General features: G+C 42.4%; 1 protein-coding gene across 1 annotated transcript in view; it reads left to right on the top strand.

Moving 5' to 3' along the window:
- Positions 1 to 20,616, top strand: part of tubgcp5 (tubulin gamma complex component 5) — a 75,019-nt gene extending 54,403 nt beyond the window's left edge. The window contains exons 17-23 of the mRNA XM_085999574.1: positions 4,566 to 4,650; positions 4,767 to 4,887; positions 8,110 to 8,276; positions 10,619 to 10,744; positions 11,009 to 11,097; positions 15,932 to 16,032; positions 18,109 to 20,616. Coding sequence (XP_085855700.1) covers positions 4,566 to 4,650; positions 4,767 to 4,887; positions 8,110 to 8,276; positions 10,619 to 10,744; positions 11,009 to 11,097; positions 15,932 to 16,032; positions 18,109 to 18,155 — 736 coding nt within the window. The 3' untranslated portion in view covers positions 18,156 to 20,616. The remainder of the gene's footprint in view (positions 1 to 4,565; positions 4,651 to 4,766; positions 4,888 to 8,109; positions 8,277 to 10,618; positions 10,745 to 11,008; positions 11,098 to 15,931; positions 16,033 to 18,108) is intronic.
- Positions 20,617 to 26,952: the final 6,336 nt, after the last annotated feature.

Genomic DNA, 26,952 nt, shown 5'->3' with positions numbered 1-26,952 from the left:
TGTTGTTCATTGACTACAGTTCTGCATTTAATACTATTATTCCCTCCAAGCTGGTCCTGAAACTGAGGGACCTAGGCCTGGGCACCCCCATCTGCAATTGGATTCTGGATTTCCTGACTGGTAGGCCTCAAGTGGTGAAAATAGGGAACAACACCTCATCCACTCTGGTCCTCAACACCGGAGCGCCACAAGGCTGCTGCCTCAGTCCTTGGCTGTACTCTCTGTTTACACATGACTGTACAGCCATACACAGCAACAACCAGATTATCAAGTTTGCCGACGACACCACAGTAATTGGCCTGATAAGCAACAATGACGAGACGGAGTACAGAGATGAGATAGTCCAGCTGATGAGATGGTGCAATGACAACAACCTTGCCCTGAACGTTGGCAAGACTAAGGAGCTCATCGTGGACTTCAGAAGCCACCGAGGGAACCATCGCCCCATCAGCATAGACAGGACACCAGTGGAAGTCGTCAGTTGCTTCCGATTCCTGGGACTGCAGATCTCTGATGACCTGGCCTGGAACCATAATACTGAGGCTATGCTGAAGAAGGCACACCAGCGCCTTTACCCTCTACGGTGCCTGAGGAAATGCGGCATAAGCACACAGTGGCTTGTGAACTTTTACCGCGGCACCATAGAGAGTGTCCTGACGAGTGGTGTCAATGTGTGGTATGGTAACACCACTGCACAGAACAAGAAAGCCATCCAGAGAGTTGTGAATACGGCAGAAAAGATCATCGGGTGTGCACTTCCGTCCACCGAGGTGATCTTCCAGACCAGGTGCCGGAACAAGGCCCGCTCCATCATCCAGGACCCCAATCACCCTGGGCACAAACTGTTCTCCCTCCTGCGGTCCGGACGTTGGTACCGCAGCATCCGAAACAGGACCAGCAGGTTTAAGAACAGTTTCTATCCACAGGCAGTGCTCCTACTGAACTGCTAACCGCACTGCCCCATATATTATAGTTATATATTTACATAAACATATATTATACTTATTACCATATATTTATATTACATTACTATTATTTCCAGTGGTAATTGAGGCTTTTTTGCACTATTCATCATATCCGGCAACTTGGACTGTTATTGCTATACTTTCTGCTTATTTGCTTATTGTTTTTATTTATACTTGTTTTTATTTTTTGCTTTTATATTTATATGCTTGTATTGTGGGAGTGAGTGGGGAGTAAGCATTCCATTGTACTAGTTACATATGGCAATAAAATGATCTTGAATCTTGAGTTTGCAAAACTCTGCTGCCAATTTGATTAACCCGTTCCTTACAGGTTCTCAATGAGATTGCCAAATTAAGGGCAATTTTATGCCATGTGCCCATGCCTGCAAGCAGCTGGATTGAGATTGCCCAGACACATTTCATACAATGGCCTTGCAGCCATCAGTTTTGGCTGAATTTGTACCCATGTCTCACCAAGTGCATGCTACCTCTGCGATTCAGTTCTACATTTAATTTTTTTAAATTGTAATTTATCCTCCCCTTGTCCAATATCTATTACAGATCAGGATTTTTTTTTTTTGCAGTGGGCTAGAAACATAACTAGCAAACTGAATACATTCCTCTAGTATTTTTGTAGGTAGCGTTAAATCTAAGCCTTTGTGTTGTGCGTGCAAGCCTCTTGACAAAATAAGATTCTGACACAGAAGGTAATAATAACATAAGAAATAGGAGCAGGAGCAGGCCATTTGGCCCTTCGAGCCTGCTCCGCCATTCAACAAGATTATGGCTGACCACCTATCTCAACTCCACCTTTCCGCACTATCCCCATATCCCTTAGTTCCCAAAAATTTATCGACCTCTGTCTTGAATATACTCAATGGCTGAGCATCCGCAGCTCTCTGGGGTAGAGAATTCCAAAGATTCACAGCCTTTTGAGTGAAGAAATTTCTCCTCATCTCAGTCCTAAATGGCCTACCCCTTATTCTGAGACTGATCCCATGTTCTAGATTCCCCAGCCAGGGGAAACATTTTCCCAGCATTAACCCTGTCAAGCCCCTTAAGAATTTTATATGTTTCAATTAGATCGCCTCTCATTCTTCTAAACTCTAGAGAATATAGGCCAAGTCTACTCGATCTCTCCTCATAGGGCAATCCCTTCATCCCAGGAACCAGTCTAGTGAACCTTCGATGCACTCCCTCTGAGGCAAGTATGTCTTTCCTTAGGTAAGGAGACCAGATCTGTACACAATACTCCAGGTGTGGCCTCACCAATGCCCTGTATAATTGTAGTAAGACCTCTTATACTCTAATCCCTTTGTAACACAAACTAACATACCATTTGCTTTCTTAATTGCTTGCAGTACCTGCATGTTAACTTTGTGATTCATGTACAAGGACACCCAGGTCCCTCTGAATCTCAGTCTCTCTCCATTCAAAAAATATTCTGCTTTTTTGTTTTTCCTACCAAAGTGGATAACTTCACACTTCTCCACATTGTATTCCATTTGCCATGTTCTTACCCACTCAATCAACCTGTCTGTATCTCTCTGTAGCCTCTCTGCGTCCTCCACACAGCTTACTTTCCCACCTAACTTTGTATCATCAGCAAACTTGGAAACGTTACACACAGTCCCTTCATCTAAGTCATTAATATGGATTGTAAATAGCTGAGGCCCAAGCATTGATCCTTGCTGTACCCGACTAGTTACAGCCTGCCAACCTGAAAAAGTCCTGTTTATTCCTACTCTGTTTCTTGTCCACTAACCAATCCTCAATCCATGCTAATATATTACCCCCAATCCCATGAATCCTAATTTTGTGTGATAACCTCTTGTGTGGCACCTTATCGAATGCTTTTTGAAAATCCAAATACGCTACATCCATTGGTTCCCCCTTATTCATCCTACTAGTTACATCTTCAAAAAACTCTTAACAGATTTGTCAAACATGATTTCCCTTTGATAAAACCATGTTGACTCTGCCTAACCATATTACGATTTTCTAAGTGCCCTGTTACCATATCCTAATAATAGATTCTAGCATCCTGCCTACTACTGATGTCAGGCTAACTGGCCTATAGTTCCCCATTTTTTCTCTTCCTCCTTTCTTAAATAGCGGGGTTATGTTTGCTACCTTCCATTCCTTGGAGACTGTTCTAGAATCTCGGGAATTCTGGAAGATTAATACCAGTGCATCCACTATCTCTGCAGCTACCTCTTTTAAAACCCTAGGATACAGGTCGTCAGGTCCAAGGGATTTATCGCCACTTAGTCCCATTAATTTCTCCAGCGCTAGGTCTTTACTTGTACTGATTTCTTTAAGTTCCTCATTTTCTCTAAACCCTTGGTTTCCCCATTATTTCCAGAATGTTTTTTGTGTCTTCTACTGTGAAGACAGATACAAAGCATTTGTTTAATGTCTCTGCCGTTTCCTTATTGCTCAATATAATATCTCCTGTCTCTGCCTCTAATGGGCTCACGTTTACTTTCACTAATCTCTTCCTATTTACAATCTGTTTTTATGTCTCTTGCTAATTTACTCATTCTTTTTTCTCTTTCCTTATCAATTTCTTGGTCCTCTTTGCAGAATTCTAAAATCCTCCCAATCCTCAGGCTTATTACTCTTTTTGGCAATATTATAAGCCTCTTCCTTTGATCTAATACTATCTTTAACTTCTCTTGTTAGCTATGGTTGGACCACTTTTCCTGTGGGTTTTTTGTGCCCTAAAGGAATGTATACTTGTTGTAAATAATGTATTATTTTCTTTAAATGCTAGCCATTGCTTCTCTACCATCATATATTTAATATAGTTTCCCAATCTACCTTAGCCAATTCTATCATATTATGGTCTCTCTTCCCTAAAGGCCCCTTTTACTACAAGGTTATTAATTAACCCTTTCTCATTGCACAATACTAGATCTAAAATAGCCTGTTCCCTAGTTGGTTCCTCAACAAACTGATCTAGAAAACTATCTTGTATAGTATTTTTGTAGATAGCATTAAATTCAAGCCGTTGTGTTGTGCGTGCAAACCTCTTGACAAAATAAGATACTCTGACACCGAAGGTAATACTTTTACAGGCGATGAGTACCCACTATTAAGCATTTGGGCTCCTGTAGATTGTTCTTTTCCCAAAAAAATCTACACGTTTGTGGCTTGGAAAACTATAGTACAAAAGCAAAATACTGCGGATGCTGGAAATCTGAAATAAAGATAGAAAATGCTGGAAATACTCAGCAGGTCAGGCAGCATCTGTGGAGAGAGAAACAGAGTTAACGTTTCAGGTCGATGACCCTTCGTCAGAACTGGAAAAAGCTGGAGATGGAACAGGTTTTTAAGCAAGTGCAGGGGCAGTAAAAGGGAGGAGGGGAGGAAAGAACAAAAGGGAAGGCCTGTGATGGGATGGAAGGCAGGAGAGATTAAGAGATGGTGCAAGGCAGAAGGAGATGGTAATGGGACAAGTTAAGAAACAAAAAATGGCTCTCGATGAAGTGTAAATTGCACGGGCAGAATGCAAAGACAGCTGCCATGTGGGAGAGAGAAAAAAAAACTATAGTTATTGCTGTTGAGTGTATTCATCTGTTTTTCTTTAAACTGTAGGTTGTCCATATATTTAGAAAATATTGACATTGTAAAAAAGAGACTTCCTGTGCATTCTGTCGATGGTCTCACGTTGAGCTACAAGGTATGTTTGAAATTCCCCCCCCCAAATCTGAGAATTAATTAGAGTCAATTGTGCTGATTGATGCTCAGAAGGCTGCATTTTCTTATCTTTTCCCACTTCCTTTTTTTAAAAAACAGGTTCCTTGGCCTGTTGATATTGTCATCAGCTCTGAATGCCAGAAGATTTATAATCAAGTGTTCATTCTTCTGTTGCAAATTAAATGGGCCAAATATAGCCTTGATGTTCTGAGGTTTGATGGTAGGATGAAGTTTCTGCATTCATTTGAAAATGTTAGTGTTGTGCTTTTTGTTAAGCAGATTTTGCACTTTGAATCCAGAGTTACTGTAAGAATATAGATTTAAAGAGGTGTATTTTTTAATGTAATTGATTTATAATAAATTATCTCTTCAAGAAGAAGCTAATGCCTCCAGTAAGTAACAGAACTGGCAGGCACGCATAAATAACTGGGCAAGCAAAACTGTGCCTGCATAAGTGTTAGAACTCTGCAATTCGCAACTTCATTTCTGGCCACTGGACCTTTCTCAGTAGGTGGGCAAGGTCTGTTCAAGCCACTGATGGGCAAGTCACATAACTAGAGTGGCCAGTGCTGGTGGAGGAAGGAAAATTGTATTTGTCCACCCAGTGATTCCTGTATGTGGAGATAGTGGGGCCACTTCAAAGTTTTAGCATCTCCAGAGGCAGCCGCTGTCTTGTTGACCTGATAGAGCTGTTGCCAACAGCTATATGGTAAATGTATCTTTACTCTTCCCAATTTCATTCCTTTGTGGTATGCTCTATTGTGAGCTCCTTAGTTTGAGTGAAGTTGCTTAAAAGAATTCTACATTTGCAACTGTGCAGAATCTAAGTGCACATGCTGTTTCATTTTTATATAGTGCCAGGTCTGCATTATATTGCCTTTTATACAGGGCCTTGGTGAGACTACACCTGGAGTACTGTGTGCAGTTTTGGTCTCCTTACCTAAAAAAGGATATACTTGACATAAAGGGAGTGCAGCGAAGGCTCGCCAGACTGATTCCTGGGATGGCAGGACTGTCGTATGAGGAGAGATTGGGTCGACTAGGCCTATATTCACTAGAGTTTAGAAGAATGAGAGGGGATCTCATTAAATTCTGACAGGATTAGACAGACTGGATGCAGAGAGGATCTTTCCCCTGGCTGGGGGATCTAGAACGAGGGGTCACAGTCTCAGGATACGGGGTAGGACATTTAGGACTGAGATGGGGAGAAATTTCTTCACTCAGATGGTGGTGAACCTGTGGAATTCTCTACCACAGAAGGCTGTGTGGAGGCCATGTCACTGAATATATTTAAGAAGGAGATAGATAGATTTCTAGACACAAAAGGCATCAAGGGGTATGGGGAGAGAGCGGGAATATGGTAGAGATAGAGGATCAGCTATGATCTCATTGAATGGCGGAGCAGGCTCGGAAGGGCCGAATGGCCTACTCCTCCTATTTTTCTATGTTTCTATGAATCATTCCTAGCAGTAAACCAGTCCCCAGCGGTGTATTTGTTTTTTTGCTGGGATCGAATTGTACCACATGGAGGTCCAATCTAATGTGCCTTCTACCAACCATTTTTGAAATGGTATGCATGGTGCTGGTAGATGTCTGATATGGTCTGTTCTGCTGTTATTCCATCTGAAAAAGATTTGATAAGGGTTATGAAAAAAGTTCAGTCAAATTTTATGAGGTACTTCCAATAGCTGAGTGGGTGATTGTACCATTTGGTTAGTACTGAACCATGCAGGGCAGGAAGAATACAAACTTTCATACCTGGTCTATGTTGAGTTAATTGATCTCGGCTAGAACAGTAGCTGACATGCACTGGTATTGATCTCTGACCCTGGATTAGTGAGGAGAAAACCGCATACAGTTTCTGGTCACCACATTACAGGAAAGATGTGATTGCACTAGAGTGGGTACAGAGGAGATTTACAAGGATATTGCCAGGACTGGAGAATTTTAGCTATGAGGAAAGATTGGATAGGTTGGAGTTGTTTTCCTTGGGACAGGGGAGTCTACGGGGAGACTTAATTGAGGTGTATAAAATTATGAGGGACCTAGATAGAGTGGATAGGAAGGACCTATTTCCCTTAGCAGTGAGGTCAATAAACAGTGGGCAAAGATTTAACGTAATTGGTAGAAGGATTGGAGGGGAGTTGAGAACTTTTTTCACCCAGAGGGTGGTGGGGGTCTGGAACTCACTGCCTGAAAGCGTGGTAGAGGCAGAAACCCTCATCACATTTTAAAAAGTAACCTACAGGGCTACGGACCGAGAGCTGGAAAGTGGGATTCGGCTGGATCGCTCTTTTTCGGCCGGCACAGACACGATGGGCTGAATGGCCGCCTCCTGTGCCATAAATTTCTATGATTCCATGAAAATCAATCAACAATCCCAATCCTGATTACTATTCCCATAATCCCCACCCAAGGTGAAGAGAGGATCCAGTTCAGTTATAATACCCCCATGGTCAGATAGGTACCTGACACTCCATCTAGGTTTACACACGAAGTAATGATGTGCTGGAGGATTGGCGACACCTGTGGAACTGTACTCTAGCATGAGCTACCACCATAAGGGAAACAATATTGGGTGGGGGCAGGGAAGTTGGCGATATATTGGCCCTGAATTTGCTGGGAAAATAACGGTGAGTTCACAGTGCTCGTCATTATTAGTGTGTAAAAAAAAAAAGAAGCAATTTGTGGTGAGGAAAGAGAGTTGCGAATCACCACTAATTGCTAGACGATTTATTGGCCTCCACCGTTAGCCTCGCAAAAACGGGAACTCGCCGTCAATCTCCCCATGAGTTTCAAGAAATTGCTGGATTTGCGCAGTAAATGCAAATTAAACTCGCCGCAGAAAGTTAGGACTGGTATTTGATGGCGTAAGGACCCTTTTAATGCAGAGATTTATGTTCCTGCCCCTGCCACTCAACCTCGGAGGCGCAGATAGAGAACAATTGAATCTATGGAGTCTCACTCCTGCAGGTTCTAGAGGTCTTTTAAAATTTTGTCGAGATTTTTTTCAATTTTAAAATTTAGAACAAAATTCTTTCTTTTCATTTCTGTCTCTTTCTCTCATTTTTAATTTAATCTTTTTCTTTCCCCTTTTTTATTTCTTTTTCTGTATCTAATTTGACTCTAATTCACCCAATTTCCTTCTGTCGTTCACTCTGTTTCTTTCTCTATCCTTAAATTTAATTGGTTAAGAAGGTAGACTATTGGTCCCGTCATTCAACAAGGTCCCAGATGCCCCGCCACCCTCGTTAGCAACCTACGCTTCCAGCGATTTGTGGCGCAAAAAAAATCCCAACTAATGGGGCGCGCCGCGAGATGCCGCGCTCCAGCAAATTCTGGGCCATAGGCATTTAAAATTCAGCTACAATATTGTATAATGGTGAAATGTAAAATAATTGCTATATTATTAACCTTTTTTAAAAATAATATATCATTACAGAACCTATTGAAGCTTATGAAAAACCACAAGCAACTCTATTTGAGAATTCCGATTGGTCGTTTGAAGCGCTGAAGACGCCTGTTAGACAGCAAATTCATAGGATGTTTCTGCTTCGAGTTAAACTCATGCACTTTGTCAACAGCCTACATAACTATATAATGACTAGGGTGCGGCTTCCTTTGTAAATAAGAAAAAAAGTCTAATTATAGGAGTAATAGATAATAACTTCAACTTTTGATGCCGTTATCTACTTGCCAACGTTTGATTTTTAAACACAATTCTGATTCTTGTTTTCTTAAATAGATCCTGGGATAGTTCTGTAAAGTTGTAACAGCTTTCTGAAAGCTTGCCCAGCAGCTTAAACTTATTTCCATCATCTCCTCTCCGTAAAGCATCTGCACATTAGTTTCTTTCCACGTTTTGTTTTTTGGGTATCTTTTCCTTATACCAATTTGGTGGAGACGCTACCTGCTCTCACTGCCAATGTTGTTCTAGGGCAATTTGCCTGCCTTTATTACATTATAAATCTAGTGTTCCAAATGAGTAGAACTGTGAAAGAGAGAAATAGTTTATTCTCCTCATCTTTTGTTAGATTTTTGTCTCCATCTTGACTCCTCCCACCACCCCCAAACCCCATGTACTATTTATTTGCGCTGGCTACTAGCGGGGTACACTGGAGCAGGGATGTCCAAATTTGCAGCACTAGGACCACATGAAGCTCAGAAAACAGCCTATTTGAGCTTCTATTGTTTTTTTTAACCTGCTTAAATTTTGTGGCCTTCTGGCTTTAGAAACTGTTGTTCTTGCGTTGTTGCCTCTTTGATGAATAAATCCTAAATTGAAACATCTAGATTTGTTGGTACCAACTGACGTAAGAAAACTACTAGGCACTTGGTCAGAGTATTAAACAAAGCGTTAATCTACTGTTTCACAACATGGAAGTCTAGTTATCCTTCACTAGTTCCTGTTTACAAAATGTCCCTGAGCAAGCTGGGCCCACGCCCGAGTATTTATACTCTCCCTGGACAGCGCCACCAGCAGGCCGCCCAGTATATTTCATAAGTCCTTTTCTACATAAATGGCACGATTTATGTCACCAACAACTTGAGATATCGGCAAATTAATGAGAAGAGTTACTGGAATTTTATGTGTAGCCCTAAAGCTCCATGGTATGTACCTACGTGGCTGAAGATGGTAAAAATTTGGACATCCCTGTACTAGAGCAATCTAAGTGGGCTTTTTTCCCTCCCCCTCTCTCTCTCTCTGCCTCAGTCAGATCAGATGCTCACTCTATAGTGAATTATGTCTATTAGCACAACACATTGGGATGCAATAGTACATTACACCACTGAGGTTCCACTTTTCTCAGATGTTAAGCTAATTTAGGAAATGCTATATCTTAAGTTTGACATTTATAATCCTAAGTATTAAATATTACTGCCATACAAACAAATGAATAATTCTGAGAGCATCTGCTACCCCTGGTGAATGGGGAGGGATATTAACCCTGCCATTGTAGAAAAAATGTGTTTCTATTCTCTTGGTCATCCATAAGATAGATACACTGAAAATCAGTTTTTTGGGGCTCCTGATTCAGCTGCCAATTGTATATTTTCCTAATAACCTCTTCCTCAAACCTTTTGATGTATGTTCCCCCCTTAAAAAAAAAACATAAAATGCATAAACTTACTACAGTCCAGCTAAAACCGATTTAATAAAACCAAATAAATATATTTGAATTATAAACAGAACATAAACATTGTGAACAATAAACTACAAGTACAGAATGAAAGTAGCATGCATGTACTCTGGCAATTCCTTTCCCTGGTATGCATTATCAAACACCTCCCTCTTCATACTGGGAACCATCATACATACTTTACCAGTAATCCCCCTATAATTTAGTGGGTATGGGGTGGACCCATGCAGTTACGGGGAATCATACATTGATAATTGGGATCAGAATTGAATCCCAAAGAAATTCATAAAAGTTTCTGCACTAATCTAACAAATCTTCTGCTTACTACTTCAAACTTGCAAGTGTAATTAGACTGTTATTAATTGCCAGATAGTGTTTTAATATTGTGAAAGAAACTTGTTTTTTTTTATTCATTCATGGGATGTGGGCATCACTGGCAAGGCCAGCATTTATTGCCCATCCCTAATTGCCCTTGAGAAGGTGGTGGTGAACCGCTGCAGTCCGTGTGGTGAAGGTACTTTCACAGTGCTGTTAGGTAGGGAGTTTCAGGACTTTGGCCTGGCGACAATGAAGGAATGGCAATATATTTCCAAGTTCTGCATAATGAATACAAGAGAAAATGGTTATTACACCAGGAAATAATTTGAATTATATTATGCTTTTTATTTCCATATTTTTAGTAAAATCCATGGACTTTTGTTTCAAAGTTGTGATGGTCACTTTAAAGTTAATGTTTTGCATGTTATACTTTCTTAAATGTGGCCACTGAATAACTATAACTGAAACTGATTGCCACTTAATATTTTTCAGATATTGCATAGCACAGGTCTGGAGTTTCAGCACCAAATTGAGGAAGCTAAGGATTTGGACCAGCTGATAAAAATTCATTATAGGTATCTGTCCACAATCTATGATCGTTGTTTACTTCGGGAAAAGGTGAGTTCATTTGGAAGTTCTGTTTAATAGTTTAAGGCAGATCCTAACTATACAACAAATAGTGGGGATCGTTATATATAACTTAACAGTACATACATGATTGGTGACCAATTGCTTCTCTGTTCACAGACATGGACAGTGAGCAATTATTTTACCAAGATGACAAAGTGCTTCTTTCAGATCTGCCTATTGCATTTTAGTTCTAATAACCTGAACCAGTATTGAATGTAGAATTTAATGTCTGTGTTATGAAATTTCTTTCAGATAAGCTTTGTGAAGGAAGCAATCATGAAAGTTTTGAATTTGGTGCTTATGTTTGCGGATCGTTGGCAGACTGGTTTAGGAGTTTCAAAGTATGTAGAGTTTTTTTGTTTCTATTTTTGGTCTTTAAATGTTGACAATTGTTGCATTGAAATCCATAGCCTGACCTTTTTTGTCGTCTTTGGCTGCATAGGTGCATGTAAAACTTAAATACATGTTCCCATTAGCTTGCCTATATCTTGGGTTGCTGATACTAACAGATTTTGATCTACTTATTTAGGATTCATTCACTGATCGTTCAACAGTACAAAGAATATTCAGTTTGAAAACTCCAGTCCACAAATTTCATACTGGACAAACCAGTGAATTCAGTTGCCTGAGCTTTGATGGCCAGATTACCAGGGTTTGGGGAACCATCTGTGACCCACAGGCTGCATGTTTGGACACTATAAGGAATCTGTTAAATTTTCCTTTTCCAAATAAGCCATTTAATGGGAGCAGTTCATGATGAAGAAGTGTTTAGATCATTATGGATTGTATCGAGGATTAAATGATGTTTGAACAAATGGCTGTTTTCTTTGAGTAAACAGGACAGAACTTGGAATTATAGTAGCAAAATACTGCGGATGTTGGAAATCTGAAATAACAACAGAAAATGCTGGAAATACTCAGCAGGCCAGGCAGCATCCGTGGAGAGAGAAACAGAGTTAACGTTTCGGGTCTGGGACCCTTCATCAGAACTGGAAAAAGCTGGAGATGTAACAGTTATTAAGCAGGTGCAGAGACGGGGGGGGGGGGGGGGGGGGGGCGGGGATTAGGAGGGGAGGAAGGAATTGAAAGAACACCCTGTGCTTTTGTAAGAGGCAAGAAAGATAAAATGTTGCAAATGGGAATGGCAAAAATCATACTGCATGAAAAATGGGGGCAGGGATAATTATCTGCAATTGTTGAACTCAGTGTTGAGTCCGGCAGGCTGTAAAGTGCCTAATCGAAAGATGAGGTGCTGTTCCTCGAGCTTAAGTTGAGCTTCATTGGAACAATGTAATAGGCCGAGGACAGAGATCAGAGTGGGAGTGAAGCGGTGAATTAAAGTGACAGGCGACCGGAAGCTCGGTCACCCTTACGGACTGAACGGAGGTGTTCCGCAAAGCGGTCGCCCAATCTGCGTTTGGTCTCCCCAATGTAGAGGAGACCACATCGTGAGCAGCGAATACAGTATACTAAATTGCAAGAAGTACAAGTAAATCGCTGTTTCACCTGGAAGGGGTGTTTGGGGCCTTGGACAGTGGGAAGGGAGGAGGTAAAAGGGCATGTGTTGCATCTCCTGCACTTGCACGGGAAGGTGCCAGGTGAAGGAGAAAGGCTGTTGGGGGTGATTGAGGAGTGGACCAGGGTGTCGCGGAGAGAGCGGTCCCTTCGGAATGCTGAAAGGGGAGGTGAGGGGAAGATGTGTTTGGTGGTGGGATCACGTTGGAGGTGGCGGAAATGGCAGAGGATGATCCGTTGAATGTGGAGGCTGGTGGGTGAAAGGTGAGGACAAGGGGAACCCTATCGTGGTTCTGGGAGGGAGGGGAAGGGGTGAGAGCAGAAGTGCGGGAAATGGAACGGACACGGTCAAGGGCCGTGTCAACCACAGTAGAGGGGAATCCTCGGTTGAGGAACAAGGAAGACATGTCGGAAGCACTGGTATGGAAGGTGGCATCGTCAGAACAGATGCGGTGGAGACGGAGAAACTGGGACAATGGAATAGAGTCCTTACAGGAAGCGGGGTGGGAGGAAGTGTAGTCCAGGTAGCTGTGGGAGTCGGTGGGCTTGCAGTGGATGTTTGTCGAAAGCCGATCGCCAGAAATGGAGACGGAGAAGTCAAGGAAGGGAAGAGAACAGTCGGAGATGGACCATGTGAAGGTGAGGGAAGGGTGGAAATTGGAAGTAAAGTGAATGAACTTATCTAGTTCAGGGCGAGAGCAGGAAACGGCACCAATACAGTCATCGATGTACCGGAAAAAGAGATGAGGGAGGGGACCTGAGTAGGACTGGAACAAAGAATGTTCCACATATCCCATGAACAGGCAGGCATAGCTAGGGCCCATGCGGGTTCCCATAGCAACACCTTTAATTTGGAGGAAGTGAGTGGAGTCAAAGGAGAAGTTGTTCAATGAGCTTTTTCCAGTTCTGATGAAGGGTCCCAGACCTGAAATGTTAGCTCTGTTTCTCTCTCCACAGATGCTGCCTGGCCTGCTGAGTATTTCCAGCATTTTCTGTTGTTATTTCAGAACTTGGAACTATTGATAGAGCACAGAAGAAGGCCATTCGGTGCATCATGCTGGTGCCAATTCTTTGAAAGAGCTCTCCAATTAGTCCCATTCCCCTGTCCTTTCCCCATAGCCCTGCATAGTTTTCCCCTTCAAGTATTTATTCAATTCCCTTTTTAAATTTATTGTTGAATCTGTTTCCACCACCCTTTCAGGTAGTGAATTCCAGATCAACATAACTCGCCGCATTTAAAAAAAAAATCTCATGTCGCCTCTGGTTCTTTTTCTAATTAGTTTAAATCTGTGTCCTCTGGTTACCGACCCTTCTGCCACTGGAAACTGTTTTTACTTATTTACTCTACCAAAACCTTTTGAAATTTTGAGCACCGCTATCAAATCTCCCCTTAACCTTCTTTGCTCTAAGGAGAACAACCCCAGCTTCTCTAGTCTCTCCACATAACTGAAGTCCCTGGTACCATTCTAGTAAATTTCCTCTGCACCCTCTCAAAGGCCTTGGCCTCCTTCCTAAAGTGTGGTGCCCAGAATTGGACACAAATTTGACAAAGTGAAATGAACTAAGTTGCTTTGTATGGAGTGGGACTGCCCCAGTAGTCTTGCACCCTTAAAAATGAGAGGCAAAGAACTGAGCCATTCTTCAGACTATACATCAGCTGGGACTGCGAGGGTGGACTAGCAACTTGTTCCAGACTTCTACCAAACTCTGTGGGAGGTTTGAGAACAGCTTTGAAATTTCTGCTACACACATGTTTCCCTTATGTGGAGGCTTCTGGTGCTTAGCCATGATAACCAGGCTGAGCGTGGAAATTTGACTCAGGTGGAGGATTGAACTTATCCCACAACACTGGCATGGGCCATTTGCACTCCAGTGCACTGTGCTGCTGCAGAACTTCTTTGACATTTATATTTTTCCCTTGCCCCCATTTGTCTGCACAGCATAATGTGAAGGAGCACAAGTGTGGGCAGCGTGCTTGAAACCATTTACTGACACCCACTCTCTCTTCCTGAACTCTGCTTACCATTCTCGTCACAGGACCATCAGCAAGAGCAAGAGGTCAGCTTGTAGGGGGTAGTGCAGCAAGCTTGCACCCACCACTCTTTGCACCAAACCCTTTCAGATTTTGAAGCCTTATGGATTTTTGCCACAGAATGGTGGGACACCAGTTCAGTCCTCTGCTCAGATAGGTCCCAAATTCAACGTTTCCTGAAAGAGCACAGCAGTTAGCAAAAATGAGTAAAATGCTATTTGTGCTTGCAGTTTTATTTATAATGAGTGAGTGATGTTAAAGAGGAATTGTGGTAACGCAAGTTCTGTTGTCCATTACTCAGTCTTTGCATTTAATTACTGTGAATGTTTCTCAGCTGTTTTTTTTTGTTTTTCTGGTCTCTGTGTGCTGCAATGATACATTCAGACTATGTGGGCTGCTTTTGCATCATAACCTGAAGCTTAATTTTTAAATACCTGTTCCTGCTCCCCATTGAAATGGTTTGGTTGCCAGATCAAAAGTTTTTTTTTTACTACTTTAAAAGTTCTGGTGCTCCAGGTACAGAAGTGTAGGATCCAAATCATACGAGATTCGGTGATAGGCCTCAGTATTTTTAGGAGGCTGTTTTAATGTAACACTTTAATTTTCTCGGTTACTTTGCCTGAGATTATTTGGTTCCAGTAAAATTTTAGGAGCCACGTATTACTTCTCAGTTGGTGCACATTTTATTTTGTAGCTGAGCAACAGAAGGAAACTGTTGCCACTACGTATTTTGAGGTTTGCTGGCAACCAAAATGGTTGAACTGCAATTTCCAGAGTTGTGGTAAACTGATATAATTGAGAACTATATGATACGACATTCTACAGGAAACTTTCGATTTACCGGCACCTAAGTAACCGGAAATCTCGGTTAACCGGCAAAATTCAGGAGTAGGTTTTACTTCATATTGTATTTGCCTTCCCCCATCTGTTGCTGTGCAAGGGTGTGGCTGCAGCTGTTGCTAAGCTACAGAGACGCTTGGAACTTGTGGCCATTGTTCTACACTTGTTGCTAAGCAACAAGGTTTGTTGCTTTATACGGAGCTGTCAGCTCTCCCTATCTTTTACTATAGCGTTCGGTTATCCGGAATTTTTGATGAACCGGCACCACGTCGGTCCCGTCCGTGCCGGATTTTTAAAAAAGTTTCCTGTAATGTAAAGAAAGGAATATACAGGAAACTTTGTGATATCCGGCACCGACGGGACCGAGCTGTTGCCGATCTATCAAAACTGCCGGACATGCCAGCGTTAATGTTGAAGCATACGGAGGTTTTCATCTCCGTATCTGACAACAAACACTGTTGCTTAGCAAGAGCTTCTAAACAGTCGGCCCGTACCTTGGAAGCATCTCTGTAGCTTAGCAACAGCTTCAGAGAGACTTTCCAGAGCCTGACTGTTGGGGGGGAAAAAAAGAAGCCACGAGAAGAAAAAAAACCTAACAAAACGGCTCCTGATTTCTGCCAGTAGATCGAGGTTTCCGGACATACAACCTCCGGATAAACCAAAGTCTCCTGTACAAGGAATCTCTTGATTTCAGCGATGTTTTCTTCTGTGTGGGACTGCTGAGGACTAATTTTAAACCTGATGATAGTTACCTATTCATCACTGATGTTTTATTTATTCTTTGTTAGAATTGAGTCCATCGAGAAGATGGAATCTGACTTCAAAAACTGCCACATGTTTCTGGTAACAGTACTAAACAAGGCCGTATGTAGAGGATCTTTTCCTCATTGTAAGTGTATCTTTACTTTTCTTTTTTAAAAAGTGTTTTGGATGTCGTATTAAGGAAGGGGGTTGCTCGTGGATCTATAATCTGACAGGGAGTTAATGCCTTCATGAGAGGAGGAGGAGGAAAATGAAAAAACGACCAAAAAAAAGTAGCAATTTATTTAACCACTACATTGTTGTTTTTGGAACATCCATTCTTAGACTTGCTTCAAATAAAATACTAAAGGGAGTAGTTTTGGTTCAAAAATACACCTATTTTTAATCAAGCAAAGTAATTGTCTTCGAAGGTTTTTTTTTTAAAACATAAATTTTATTGCCATAATGCCCTTAATTGGGATCTACCTCCTTTCTAAGTTGCTTCAGTTATGTTAAATATGGGGGGTGTCCTGGAGTAGCTCTATTGTAAGCATCAATTAATTCAAAGTGCAGTGACTCTTCTATATTGTGGCAGCTATTTTTGGGCACAGATAGATTCCACAAACCGCAATGAGAGGAATCAAACGTTAATGTGTGTTGTTTTTGGTGGTTTGTTGAGGGAAGTATGTTGGCAAGGGCACTGGGAGAATGCCCTGTTCTTAGAATATTACTGATCCTCTGGCATTATTCAGACAGGACTGGACAGACTAGATGCAGGAAGGATGTTCCCGATGGTCGGGGAGTCCAGAACCAGGGGTCACAGTCTAAGGATAAGGGGTAGGCCATTTAGGACAGAAATGAGGAGGAATTTCTTCACCCAGAGTGTGGCGAAACTGTGGAATTCTCTACCACAGAAGGCAGTAGAGGCCAATTCATTAAATATATTCAAGAGGGAGTTGGATATATTTCTTAAGGTTTAAAGGGATCAAGGGGTATGGGGAGAAAGCAGGGACAGGGTACTGAATTTGGATGATCAGCCATGATCGCATTGAATGGCGGAGCAGGCTCGAGGGGCTGAATGGCCTACTCCTCCTATCTTCTATGTTTCTGTGTAATATGCCCATGACGAGGCAGTTGGGACTTTGATTTAACCTCACATCTGAAGGACATAACCTCAAAAAATGCAGCACTGCACTGGAATCCCAGCTTAGATTATGTGCTCAAATCCTGGGGAGGGGCTTGTATGTTAGTGCGCTAATACTTTGCCAAGAAGTGGGAATGGACAAAGGTTCAAGTTCCAAATGCAGTTCCCAATCTGCAACGAGTGGAGAGGTGTGAGTGGAGGCTGCAGTTATCTCCCAGCAGAATGATGTAAAAATCAGAGCAGAGATTTGTGTCTGGACTAGCTCTTATCCCTTCTAGCCGTTGGCTGCAGGTTGCAATGGTGGTGACATGGGAGCAGGCTATCTACCCACCCTGTTTGCTGCCTGGTGGGCATTAGAAGCAATAAAATTACAACATGGAAACAAGCCGTTTGGCTATTTTGACATTTATCCTTCACCCAAGCAGTAGTTTTAATCCCATTGGCCTGCTCTGTTCTTATATCCTTATCTTCAACCACCTATTTAACCTATTAAATGTTGACATGGCCTCTGCTTCAGTCACGAATTCCAGCAGTGCATTCCATAGCGCTCTGTGTGTGGGGGGGGGGGAAGTTCTTAAAGCTCTTGCATTTAATCTTGTATCTATGTCCCCTCGTTCTTGACCTCTCAACCACTGGAAATGTTCTGCTTCCATCTACCTTGCCCGATCCCTTGTATAATTTTTAAACACCTTTATCAAAACATCCTGAAATCTCCGATGTTCTAACTAAAACCGTCCCAATTTTTCAAATCTACCCTTGTATTTCTGGTTCTTCATACCAGGCAGCATCCTAGTAAATCTGTGCTGTACCCTCTCTCTATTGCCTCAACATCATTCCTGAAGTGTGGAGCACACACAGCCAAAAATCTGAAGAAAGATAAGTTACCCAGGATGTATATGATATTAAAAAAACAGTTTGTGGTGAATCATGGAACTTAACATATGGGAAACTTTGTAGTTTAATTTGCATAGCTAATAAATCTTGCTTTGAAACTTTTTTGAAATGTAGCCTGGATTATTCACATTAATGATCAATTATGATTTTAATGGCTAATTTGATTTGTCCTTTTTAACTTCACAGTGGAATCCTTGGCATCATCTCTAATGGCAGGAATGGAACAAAGCTAGCGCTGACCATCATTGAAGACACCTGGACAAATCATTGCGTCAGAACATCTGCATTCCGAATGCATAACTCCTGAAGTCATCAGGCTCCCGTCTTGGAACCCATTTTATTGAGCTCATCAAGACTTGCAGATTGTTGTCTTCAGTGGCAGGCGGTTACACACAATCTTCTCCCAGCTGCGGTGCGAGCTAAGAACCGTGGCTACTATTCAACAACTCTTATCCAAATACAGGAAACTTTGTGCTATCCGGCACCCACGGGACTGAGCTGCTGCCGTTCCCTCAAAACTGCCGGACACTCCAGAGTTAATGTTGAGAGATACGGAGATTCTTATCTCCGTATCTGACAACAAACACTGTTGCTTAGCAACAGCTTCTAAACACTCGGGTGTGCCTGCAAACCTCTAGCTAAAGCTGTTGCTATAGCTACAGACCTTGCAGAGCTTGACTGTTCAAATAAAGCAAAGAAAACAAACAAAAATAATAAAAAACGACTCCTGATTTTTGCCGGTGGCTCCAGATTGCTGGATAGTTCACCTCCGGATAGCACAAAGTTTCCTGTAGTTCCATATACCAGCAGCTTTTTTTCTAAGCATTGAATCACTGGCTGAACATTTGTATCCATTAATGGTCTCCTCCACATTGGGGAGACCAAACGCAGATTGGGCGACCGCTTTGCGGAACACCTCCGTTCAGTCCGTAAGGGTGACCCCGAGCTTCCGGTCGCCTGTCATTTTAATTCACCGCTCCATTCCCACTCGGACCTCACCGTCCTTGGCCTCTTGTATTGTTCCACGGAAGCTCAACGTAAACTCGAGGAACAGCACCTCATCTTCCGATTAGGCAGTCTGCAGCCTTCCGGACTCAATATCGAGTTCAACAATTTCAGATCATAAGCTGGGCCCCCATTTCATTTTCTCTTGTATTTGTTCCACTCCTTTTCCCCCCCCCCCTTTCCTTTTGTTTCTCTCCCACACCTGGCAGCTATCTTTTGCCCTGCCAGTACACTTTACACCTAATCCCAGCCTATTACCATCTCGTCTAGCTTCTAATCTCTTTTACTTCTTTTGTTTCTTTTATTCTTTTGTCCGATCGCAGCCCTGCCTTCGATCTAGTTTCTTTTCTTTCCAGTTTTGAAGAAGGGTCCAACCCGAAACGTCAACTCAAATTTCTCTCCACGGATGTTGCCTGACCTGCTGAGTTTTTCCAGCTTTTTCTGTTGTTATTTTGTATCCATTAATGGGATGGCTTTTGACTGGTACATACTGTATTAGTTTTAAAAGTGACTTTTTTAAAACTGGAGGTGCTAATCGTTCTGTCGTTTTCAGTAAGAATCGTGTAGTCTCAGTGAGACCAGTATCTTATTTTATGTACCTTTCATTGTCTGTAAACTTTCATTCTACAAAAAAAATGTATTTAGCAGTTTGGGCCTACTAAATGAAGGTAACGTAAAGTTAATCATAAAGCTGTCGAGCCAAGAATGAATCGACATTAACAAAGTTTTGTTGTGATCCTGGCATAAATCTGAGTAGGTGCGTTGTTTTCTTTAGTCCTTTTTTGTTTGTGAGAAATTATTCACTGTGTAAGTAACTCCATATCTTAAGACTTTACAAATAATTTAAAATACATATTTTGAGTTCAAAATGAAATTGGGATTGATCCTGAAGATTTTTATGGGTGACTTTTGGTTGTTTCAACTGAAGTCCAGATTGCTGGGACCAGGAAGCTAACAATGGGAGTAAACCGATTGTATATTTTTTTATTATTTTGAAAACAGAAAACGTTGAATGACCTCATCGTGCCCACACATTCACCAAAACTTGGCTGTTTACAGCTACAGGTGCCATCTCCGCTGTTTGCACTTGCACAAGGACTGACTTGTTAACCACAGGGAAGTGGAACTGGTCTGCCTTCTGCAGAGTAAAGATAATACTATATACTGGAGATCTCTCTCCGATTATATCCCTCACTGGATTAAGAACATTTTAAATAAATTATATGTTAAAAAGATTTGGAAGATAATACAAGAATTTTTGTAATTTTTTTTGTTTCAATTTTGGAGTATTTTCCATTCAAACTGGTATTTCCATTCACTGCCCTATGTATCCCAGGCTGTATGTTGTGGTTTCAAGTCATAAGATGGGAAGGGAGAGTTGCAACATTGATACGAGACCAGAGTTATAATAGGTCTTGTTACCGGGAAGAAATTGCTTGACTGAGAAGTGATCTTCTACATTTGTGGGTGTTTGTGATTAAAACGAGATTTTCTTTTCATGGGAAGAAACTACAGCTATGCAGAGAGAGAATCACTTGCTTTCATGCAGTAACATTAAACTGTGGTACAAGACAACAGTTAGATTAATACCTCTGTAAAGAACACATGCAGACAGAGGGATCTGTGGTAGTGGATCTGTGCTTTGTATTATATATTACAGACAAGATTAAAGAGAAAAGTGGCACCTGACTTTTAAAGAGCATATAGTTTATCATCACTTTCCCTCAAGATATTAACTGCAAGGTGCTACAAAAGCCATGCAGTGATGGAGAGTGTTAATGTAAAGGGAATGTATCAATAATAAGTCTTTTATAAATAAGAAGGCATGTTCACCCTGCACCAACATATACTACATCTGTGGTACATTCCACCATCACTTCGTATGTTTTGGTTTCTAATTTTGGTTAAATTAATGACCAGAGCATCATCAAACTCAGTGAAAATTTGGAAAAGGACTCTGTTGCTTTGGAAAGAGGTTCATGTGTCAGGATCCAAGTCACAAGATATGTTTGGAAGAATAAAGCCCATTTGATCACATCCTTCCACAATATCAATCTTGCCATCTTCCCATCCCAATATCTTAATTGAGCCCAATTCCCTTGTCTCAACCTTGTCTTCCTGGTAACTCATCATTATCCTCTGTAACAAAACAACCATATAATGCCATATCACATGCTCAAGATGTCGCAAAGCATTACACAACCTTTTAATTACATTTCAATTATAGTCATTGGTATGTAGACAAACATTGCTGCCAATTATGCACAAATGATCTTTTACAGTGTTGGTTCAGCAGAACCTTCTGTCATGATCTTTTTGAATTAGGAGGGGCTTTTGCTTCGTGTCTCTGAAAGGCGCAGCAGAGGTGGGCAATGTTGCAGAGCTAGAAGTAAGTTATCTTAACGATGGAAGGGATATAGGGTCTGAAACAGTTCAGTTGAGCAAGACAAAAAGTGTCTGCTGAACTGTGGACAATAACAAAATGGCAGAGTTAGTGGTGGGGGTTAAAGATGATATATTTGGTCTTTACAATATTGAGCTGGAGGAACTGATGACTGTTCCTAGATTGGATGTCAAAAAATTATATGACAACACTGAGGCAATTGGGATAGGTGAAGAGGTAGAGCTGGATGTTATCAATATATGTATGAAAGCTGCTCTATGCCTGTGGCGAGAGTGGACCCTATTGTGATGGCGCCGATGAAGATGGCTGCCGTCCTTGCGGGCTCCCTGCGTACCATCAGCTAATTGTCTTTTGCTGCTTGGTGTGCTCGGCTCGTTAAGGAAAAAGCATTTCACTGACTGGATTTCACTTGTTGTATTTGGTTATGTGACAAATAAAATTGAAATTGGCTGAGAGCCAGCATGTAAATTTAGAGGAGTGGCCAAGATTGGATCCTTATGGGACTGTGGAGGCGATGGTGTGAGGGGCTGAAGCAAAAGTGTTGCTGGAGATGCACTTTCATGGTCGGATAGATGGGAATGAAACCATGTGACAGTAGACCCACATTAACTGGGTCAAACACTAAGGAGAGGTAGAGGAGGGACAAAGCACCATGTTCGCATAAACAATATGTCGTTTGTGACTTTGACTACATAGAATATACAGCACAGAAACAGGCCATTCAGCCCAACTAGTCTGGTGTTTATACTTCACATGAGTCTCCTCCCATTCCATCTACCTCATCTTAGCCTTTCAGCATCTCTTTCTCTTCCCTTTTCTCTCATGTACTCATTTAGTTTCCTTTTGAAAACATCTAAGCTATTTGCCTCAACCACTTCCTGTGATGGCGAGTTCCACATTCTAACCACTAAAGAAATTTTTCCTTATATCCCGATTGGATTTATTTCTAACTATCTTGTATTGATGGCCCCTAGTTTTGGATTCTTTCACATCTTCCCTGTTCAACCCATTCATAATTTTAAAGACCCCTATTGGGTCTCTTTTTTTCTAAAGAAAAAAGCCCCAACCTGTTCAATCTTTCCTGATAGCTGTCATCTCTCAGTTCTGGTACAATCCTTGTAAATCTTGTTTTGCACTTTCTCCAGTGCTTCTATGTCCTTTTTATAGTACGGAGACCAGAACTGTGCCCAGTAATAAGTGCGGCCTGACCAGGGTCCTATACAAGTTTAACATAACTAAGCTGCTTTTGAATTCTATACCTGTAGAAATAATTCCCAGTGCTTTGTTAGCATTTTTAATTGTTTTGCTTTTAATGATTTGTTCACCTGTATCCCTATGTTCTACCCCATTCAGTTTCTTATTTTCTAAGGTGTAGGTGATGTTTCTGTTTTTCCTACCATGGTTAGAGTCATTTTGGGTCTGTGAAAGGGGTGGCAGCTGATTGGTGGGATTTAAGTGGGAGTTTTAGGAGAGGTGAGCACCGAGCTTGAGGCAATAACACATTAGAGGATCTTAGAGAGGAAAGGAAGGTTAAAGATGAATAGCTGACGAGCATGGATGGTTTGACGGCGAGTTTCTGACTTCGGGGGTGATAACCGGTTTTGAGGAGCGAGTCGATGCCTGAGGAGAGGAAACCATTCATAAGCATGGAGACCAAGAAGAATTGTGAGAAAGAAGCAGGATTTTGGTCTCCTAGACAAGATGAGTTTGGAAAGGGGAGCTGGGGAGAGAAATTGCAGAAAGATTGGGCTTCACAATTCAAGAAGGTGGGAGACGGGTGGGGGAGATTTGGGGCCTGGGTGTGAGAGGAATGGGAGGACACACTGGAGTTAGATGTACAATGGTCTTGATCTTGGGACAACAACCAGATAATTGTTTTAGTGATGTTAATTGAGTGATAAATAATGGCCAGGACACTGGGGAGAACTCCCCTGCTCTTCTTCGAAATAGTCTCACGGGATATTTTACGTCCTTTTACCTGAGAGGGCAGACAGAGTCTCAGTTTAACGTCTCATCTGAAAGATGGCACCTCCAATAGCGCAGCACTTGGTTCTGCACTGAAGTGTCGACCTAGATTTTGAACTCAAGTTTAGGGAGATGGGAGGACATCTTTGGGGCTGGGATGAGGGACAGAAAACAAAGACATGAGGGATGGATAAAGATGAAATGTTTCAAGGAGTGCCAGAGAGATTGAGCTGAGGCCAAGGTGTGATGTAAATTGACTTGGAAAAGGTGTGGATATGAGGGTTATGGCAATTTAGGCAGGACAGGTGGTGAAATATATAGCAAGGCATAGAATCTGCTTTACCATTAGTTACCCGTGTCTCTAGAAATAATTTAGGTTCAGGCCTGACAAATCAAACCCAACTACAGATACGTCAAAATCAATGTAAGCTTTATTTGTGACATACTTCAAATTCAACAAAGCAGCATTATTTCAAAACAGTAAGGATACTTTGCTACTTTCTGCTATGAGGCAATCATATTTAGCGTAGCACACAGTAATTATCCGTCAAGGGAACTGTACCAGCTGAAGTCTTTCATAAGAACATAAGAAATAGGAGCAGGAGTGGGCCATTTGGCCCTTCGAGCCTGCTCCGCCATTCAATAAGATCATGGTTGATGATCTCCACTTTCCTGCACTATCTCCATATCGCTTGATTCCCTTAATATTCAAAAATCTATCGATCTCTGTCTTGAATATACTCAACGACTGAGCCTCCACAGCCCTCTGGGGTAGAGAATTCCAAAGATTCACCACCCTCTGAGTGAAGAAATTTCTCTTCAACTCCGTTCTAAATGGCCGACCCCCTTATTCTGAGACTGTGACTGCTGGTTCTAGACTCCCTAGTCAGGGGAAACATCCTCCCTGCACCTACCCTGTCGAGCCCTGTAAGAATTTTGTATGTTTCAATGAGATCACCTCTCATTCTTCTAAACTCTAGGGAATATAGGCCTAGTCTACACAATCCTCATAGGACAATCCCCCCATCCCACAAACCAGTCTGGTGAACCTTCGTTGCACTCCCTCTATGGCAAGTATATCCTTCCTTAGGTAAGGAGACTAAAACTACACAATACTCCAGGTGTGGTCTCACCAGGGCCCTATATAATTGCAGTAAGACGTCTTTACTCTTACACTCAAATCCTCTTGTAATAAAGGCCAACATTCCATTTGCTTTCCTAATTGCTTGCTGTACCTGCACGTTAACTTTCAGTGATTTGTGTACAAGGACACCCAGGTCCCTCTGAACAACATTTCCCAATCTCTCATCATTTAAAAAATACTCTGCTTTTCTATTTTTCCTACCAAAGTGGATAACTTCACATTTATCCACATTATTATATTTCATTTGCCATGTTCTTGCCCACTCACTTAGCCTGTCTATATCCCCTTAAAGCCTCCTTGCAACCTCCTCACAACTTACATTCCCACCCAGCTTTGTGTCATCAGCAAACTTGGATATATTACATTTGGTCCCCTCATCCAAATCATTGATGTAGATTGTGAATAGCTGAGGCCCAAGCACTGATCCTTGCAGTACCCCACTAGTTACAGCCTGCCAACCCGAAAATGACCCATTTATTCCTACTCTCTGTTTTCTATCCGATAACCAATCCTCAATCCATGCTAGTATATTACCCCCAATCCCATGAGCCCTAATTTTGATTAATAACCTCTTGTGTGGCACCTTATCGAATGCCTTCTGAAAATCCAAATACAACACATCCAATGGTTCCCCCTTATCTATTCTGCTAGTTACAACCTCAAAAACTCTAACAGATTTGTCAAACACGATTTCCCTTTCATAAACCTGTGTTGACTCTGCCCAATCCTATTATTATTTTCTAAGTGCCCTGTTACCACGTCCTTAATAATAGATTCTAGCATTTTCCCTACTACTGATGGCAGGCTAACTGGTCTGTAGTTCCCCATTTTTTCTCTCTTCCCTCCTTTCTTAAATAGTAGGGTTACATTTGCTACCTTCCAATCTGCAGGAACCGTTCCAGAATCTATTGAATTTTGGAAAATGACAACCAATGCATCCACTATCTCTATAGCCACCTCTTTCAAAACCCTAGGATGTAGGCCATCAGGTCCAGGGGATTTATCGGCTTTCAGTCCCATTAATTTCTCCTGTATTATTTTTTTACTAATACAGGTTGAGCGTCCAAAATCCGGCAACCGAGGCCGAGCCGGTTTTCGTGTTTTTCCGGACTTCGGAACGTGTTTCTGAAGTCCGACGTCCAGAAATATCGCAACCTGGGCTTGGGCGTTTCCGGACTTCGGACATCAGAAACACGTTACGAGTCCGGAAATGCCTGGGCTGCTCCGCGTAGCGCTGACGCGTTTCTCCGCCCCTCCCCTTCTGTTAAAGGGGAGGGATGCTGCGAGCTTTGCAGAGCATCCGATGGCTCAAACTAGGCCACCAGGGCGGCGTGGTGCCGTGGCCGCAGCCTGGCGGAAACAGTGGAGCTGTGCCGATTAAGGAGGATAAAAGACAACACTAAAGTTTTATTGCATCACTCGCATTTTTCATAGGATTTTTCAAAAAAAGACTCAATGAATCCGAGACTCGACGTTAACGGAGCAAAGCAAGGCTTTTATTAACTCAGAAAGTAATACACATTGGAGAAGTGTCTCTCATCCAGAGATCTGCTGTACTGCTGTGAGACACGCTGGGGCTTGCTTAAGTCGGGGCCAGGTATGGGCAGAGCCCTACACACAATACAATACAGGTAAGGAAATGAAACTGAAACTAAACTAAACACAGGGAATACAGTGCCTGGTGAATGGCATATTTCATCACATTCACCCCTTCTACAGATTTAGTCTGTTCGGGGGTTTGATAGTCCTCTGTGACCGATGTAGCTATTGTGGTGCCGCGGGTGTCGGCTGGGTGTTCCCGGTGGCCTCCTGGGTCTCTGCCGGGGGCGCCGCCAGGGTTGTTGAAGGGGTAGTTGGTGGGGGCACCGTTGGTCGATGTTCTTCCGGGGGTGGTGAAAGGATAGTGGGTGGGTAAGAATTACTGTGATCGTTGTTGCTGTTGTTGTCGTGGTTGTTGTCATTACCGGCTGGGGCGACGTCTTTTATGGACACGGTGTCCTCCCTTCCGTCGGCGTGCCAGACATACGCGTATTGGGGGTTGGCGTGGAGTAGGTGCACTGACGCCATGAGGGGGTCCGTCTTGTGGCCCCTCACATGCCTTCGTACAAATACCGGACCTGGGGTGGAGAGCCATGACGGCATGGATACGCCTGAGGTGGATTTCCGGGGAAAGACAAACATTCGTTCATGAGGCGTGGCATTAGTGGCAGTACACAATAGCGACCGTATCGAATGGAGCACATCTGGGAGGACTTCCTGCCAGCGGGAGATAGGGAGGCCCTTGGTCCTTAGAGCTAGAGTGACTGCTTTCCATACTGTCCCGTTCTCTCGCTCCACCTGGCCGTTACCCTGGGGGTTGTAGCTGGTGGTACGGCTCGTGGCGATCCCCCTGGACAGCATGTACTGGCGTAGCTCTTCACTCATGAAGGACGCCCCCCTATCCGTATGGATGTAGCTCGGCATACCGAACAGGCAGAACAGGCTGTTGAGGCATTTAATGACCATGGCGCTG

The sequence above is a fragment of the Somniosus microcephalus genome, chromosome 10 (genome assembly GCF_052327205.1).
Source record: "Somniosus microcephalus isolate GS21.2 chromosome 10, FLI_Smic_1.0, whole genome shotgun sequence".
NCBI classification, from domain to species: Eukaryota; Metazoa; Chordata; class Chondrichthyes; order Squaliformes; family Somniosidae; genus Somniosus; species Somniosus microcephalus.
This window is presented reverse-complemented; position numbering and strand designations above follow the sequence as displayed.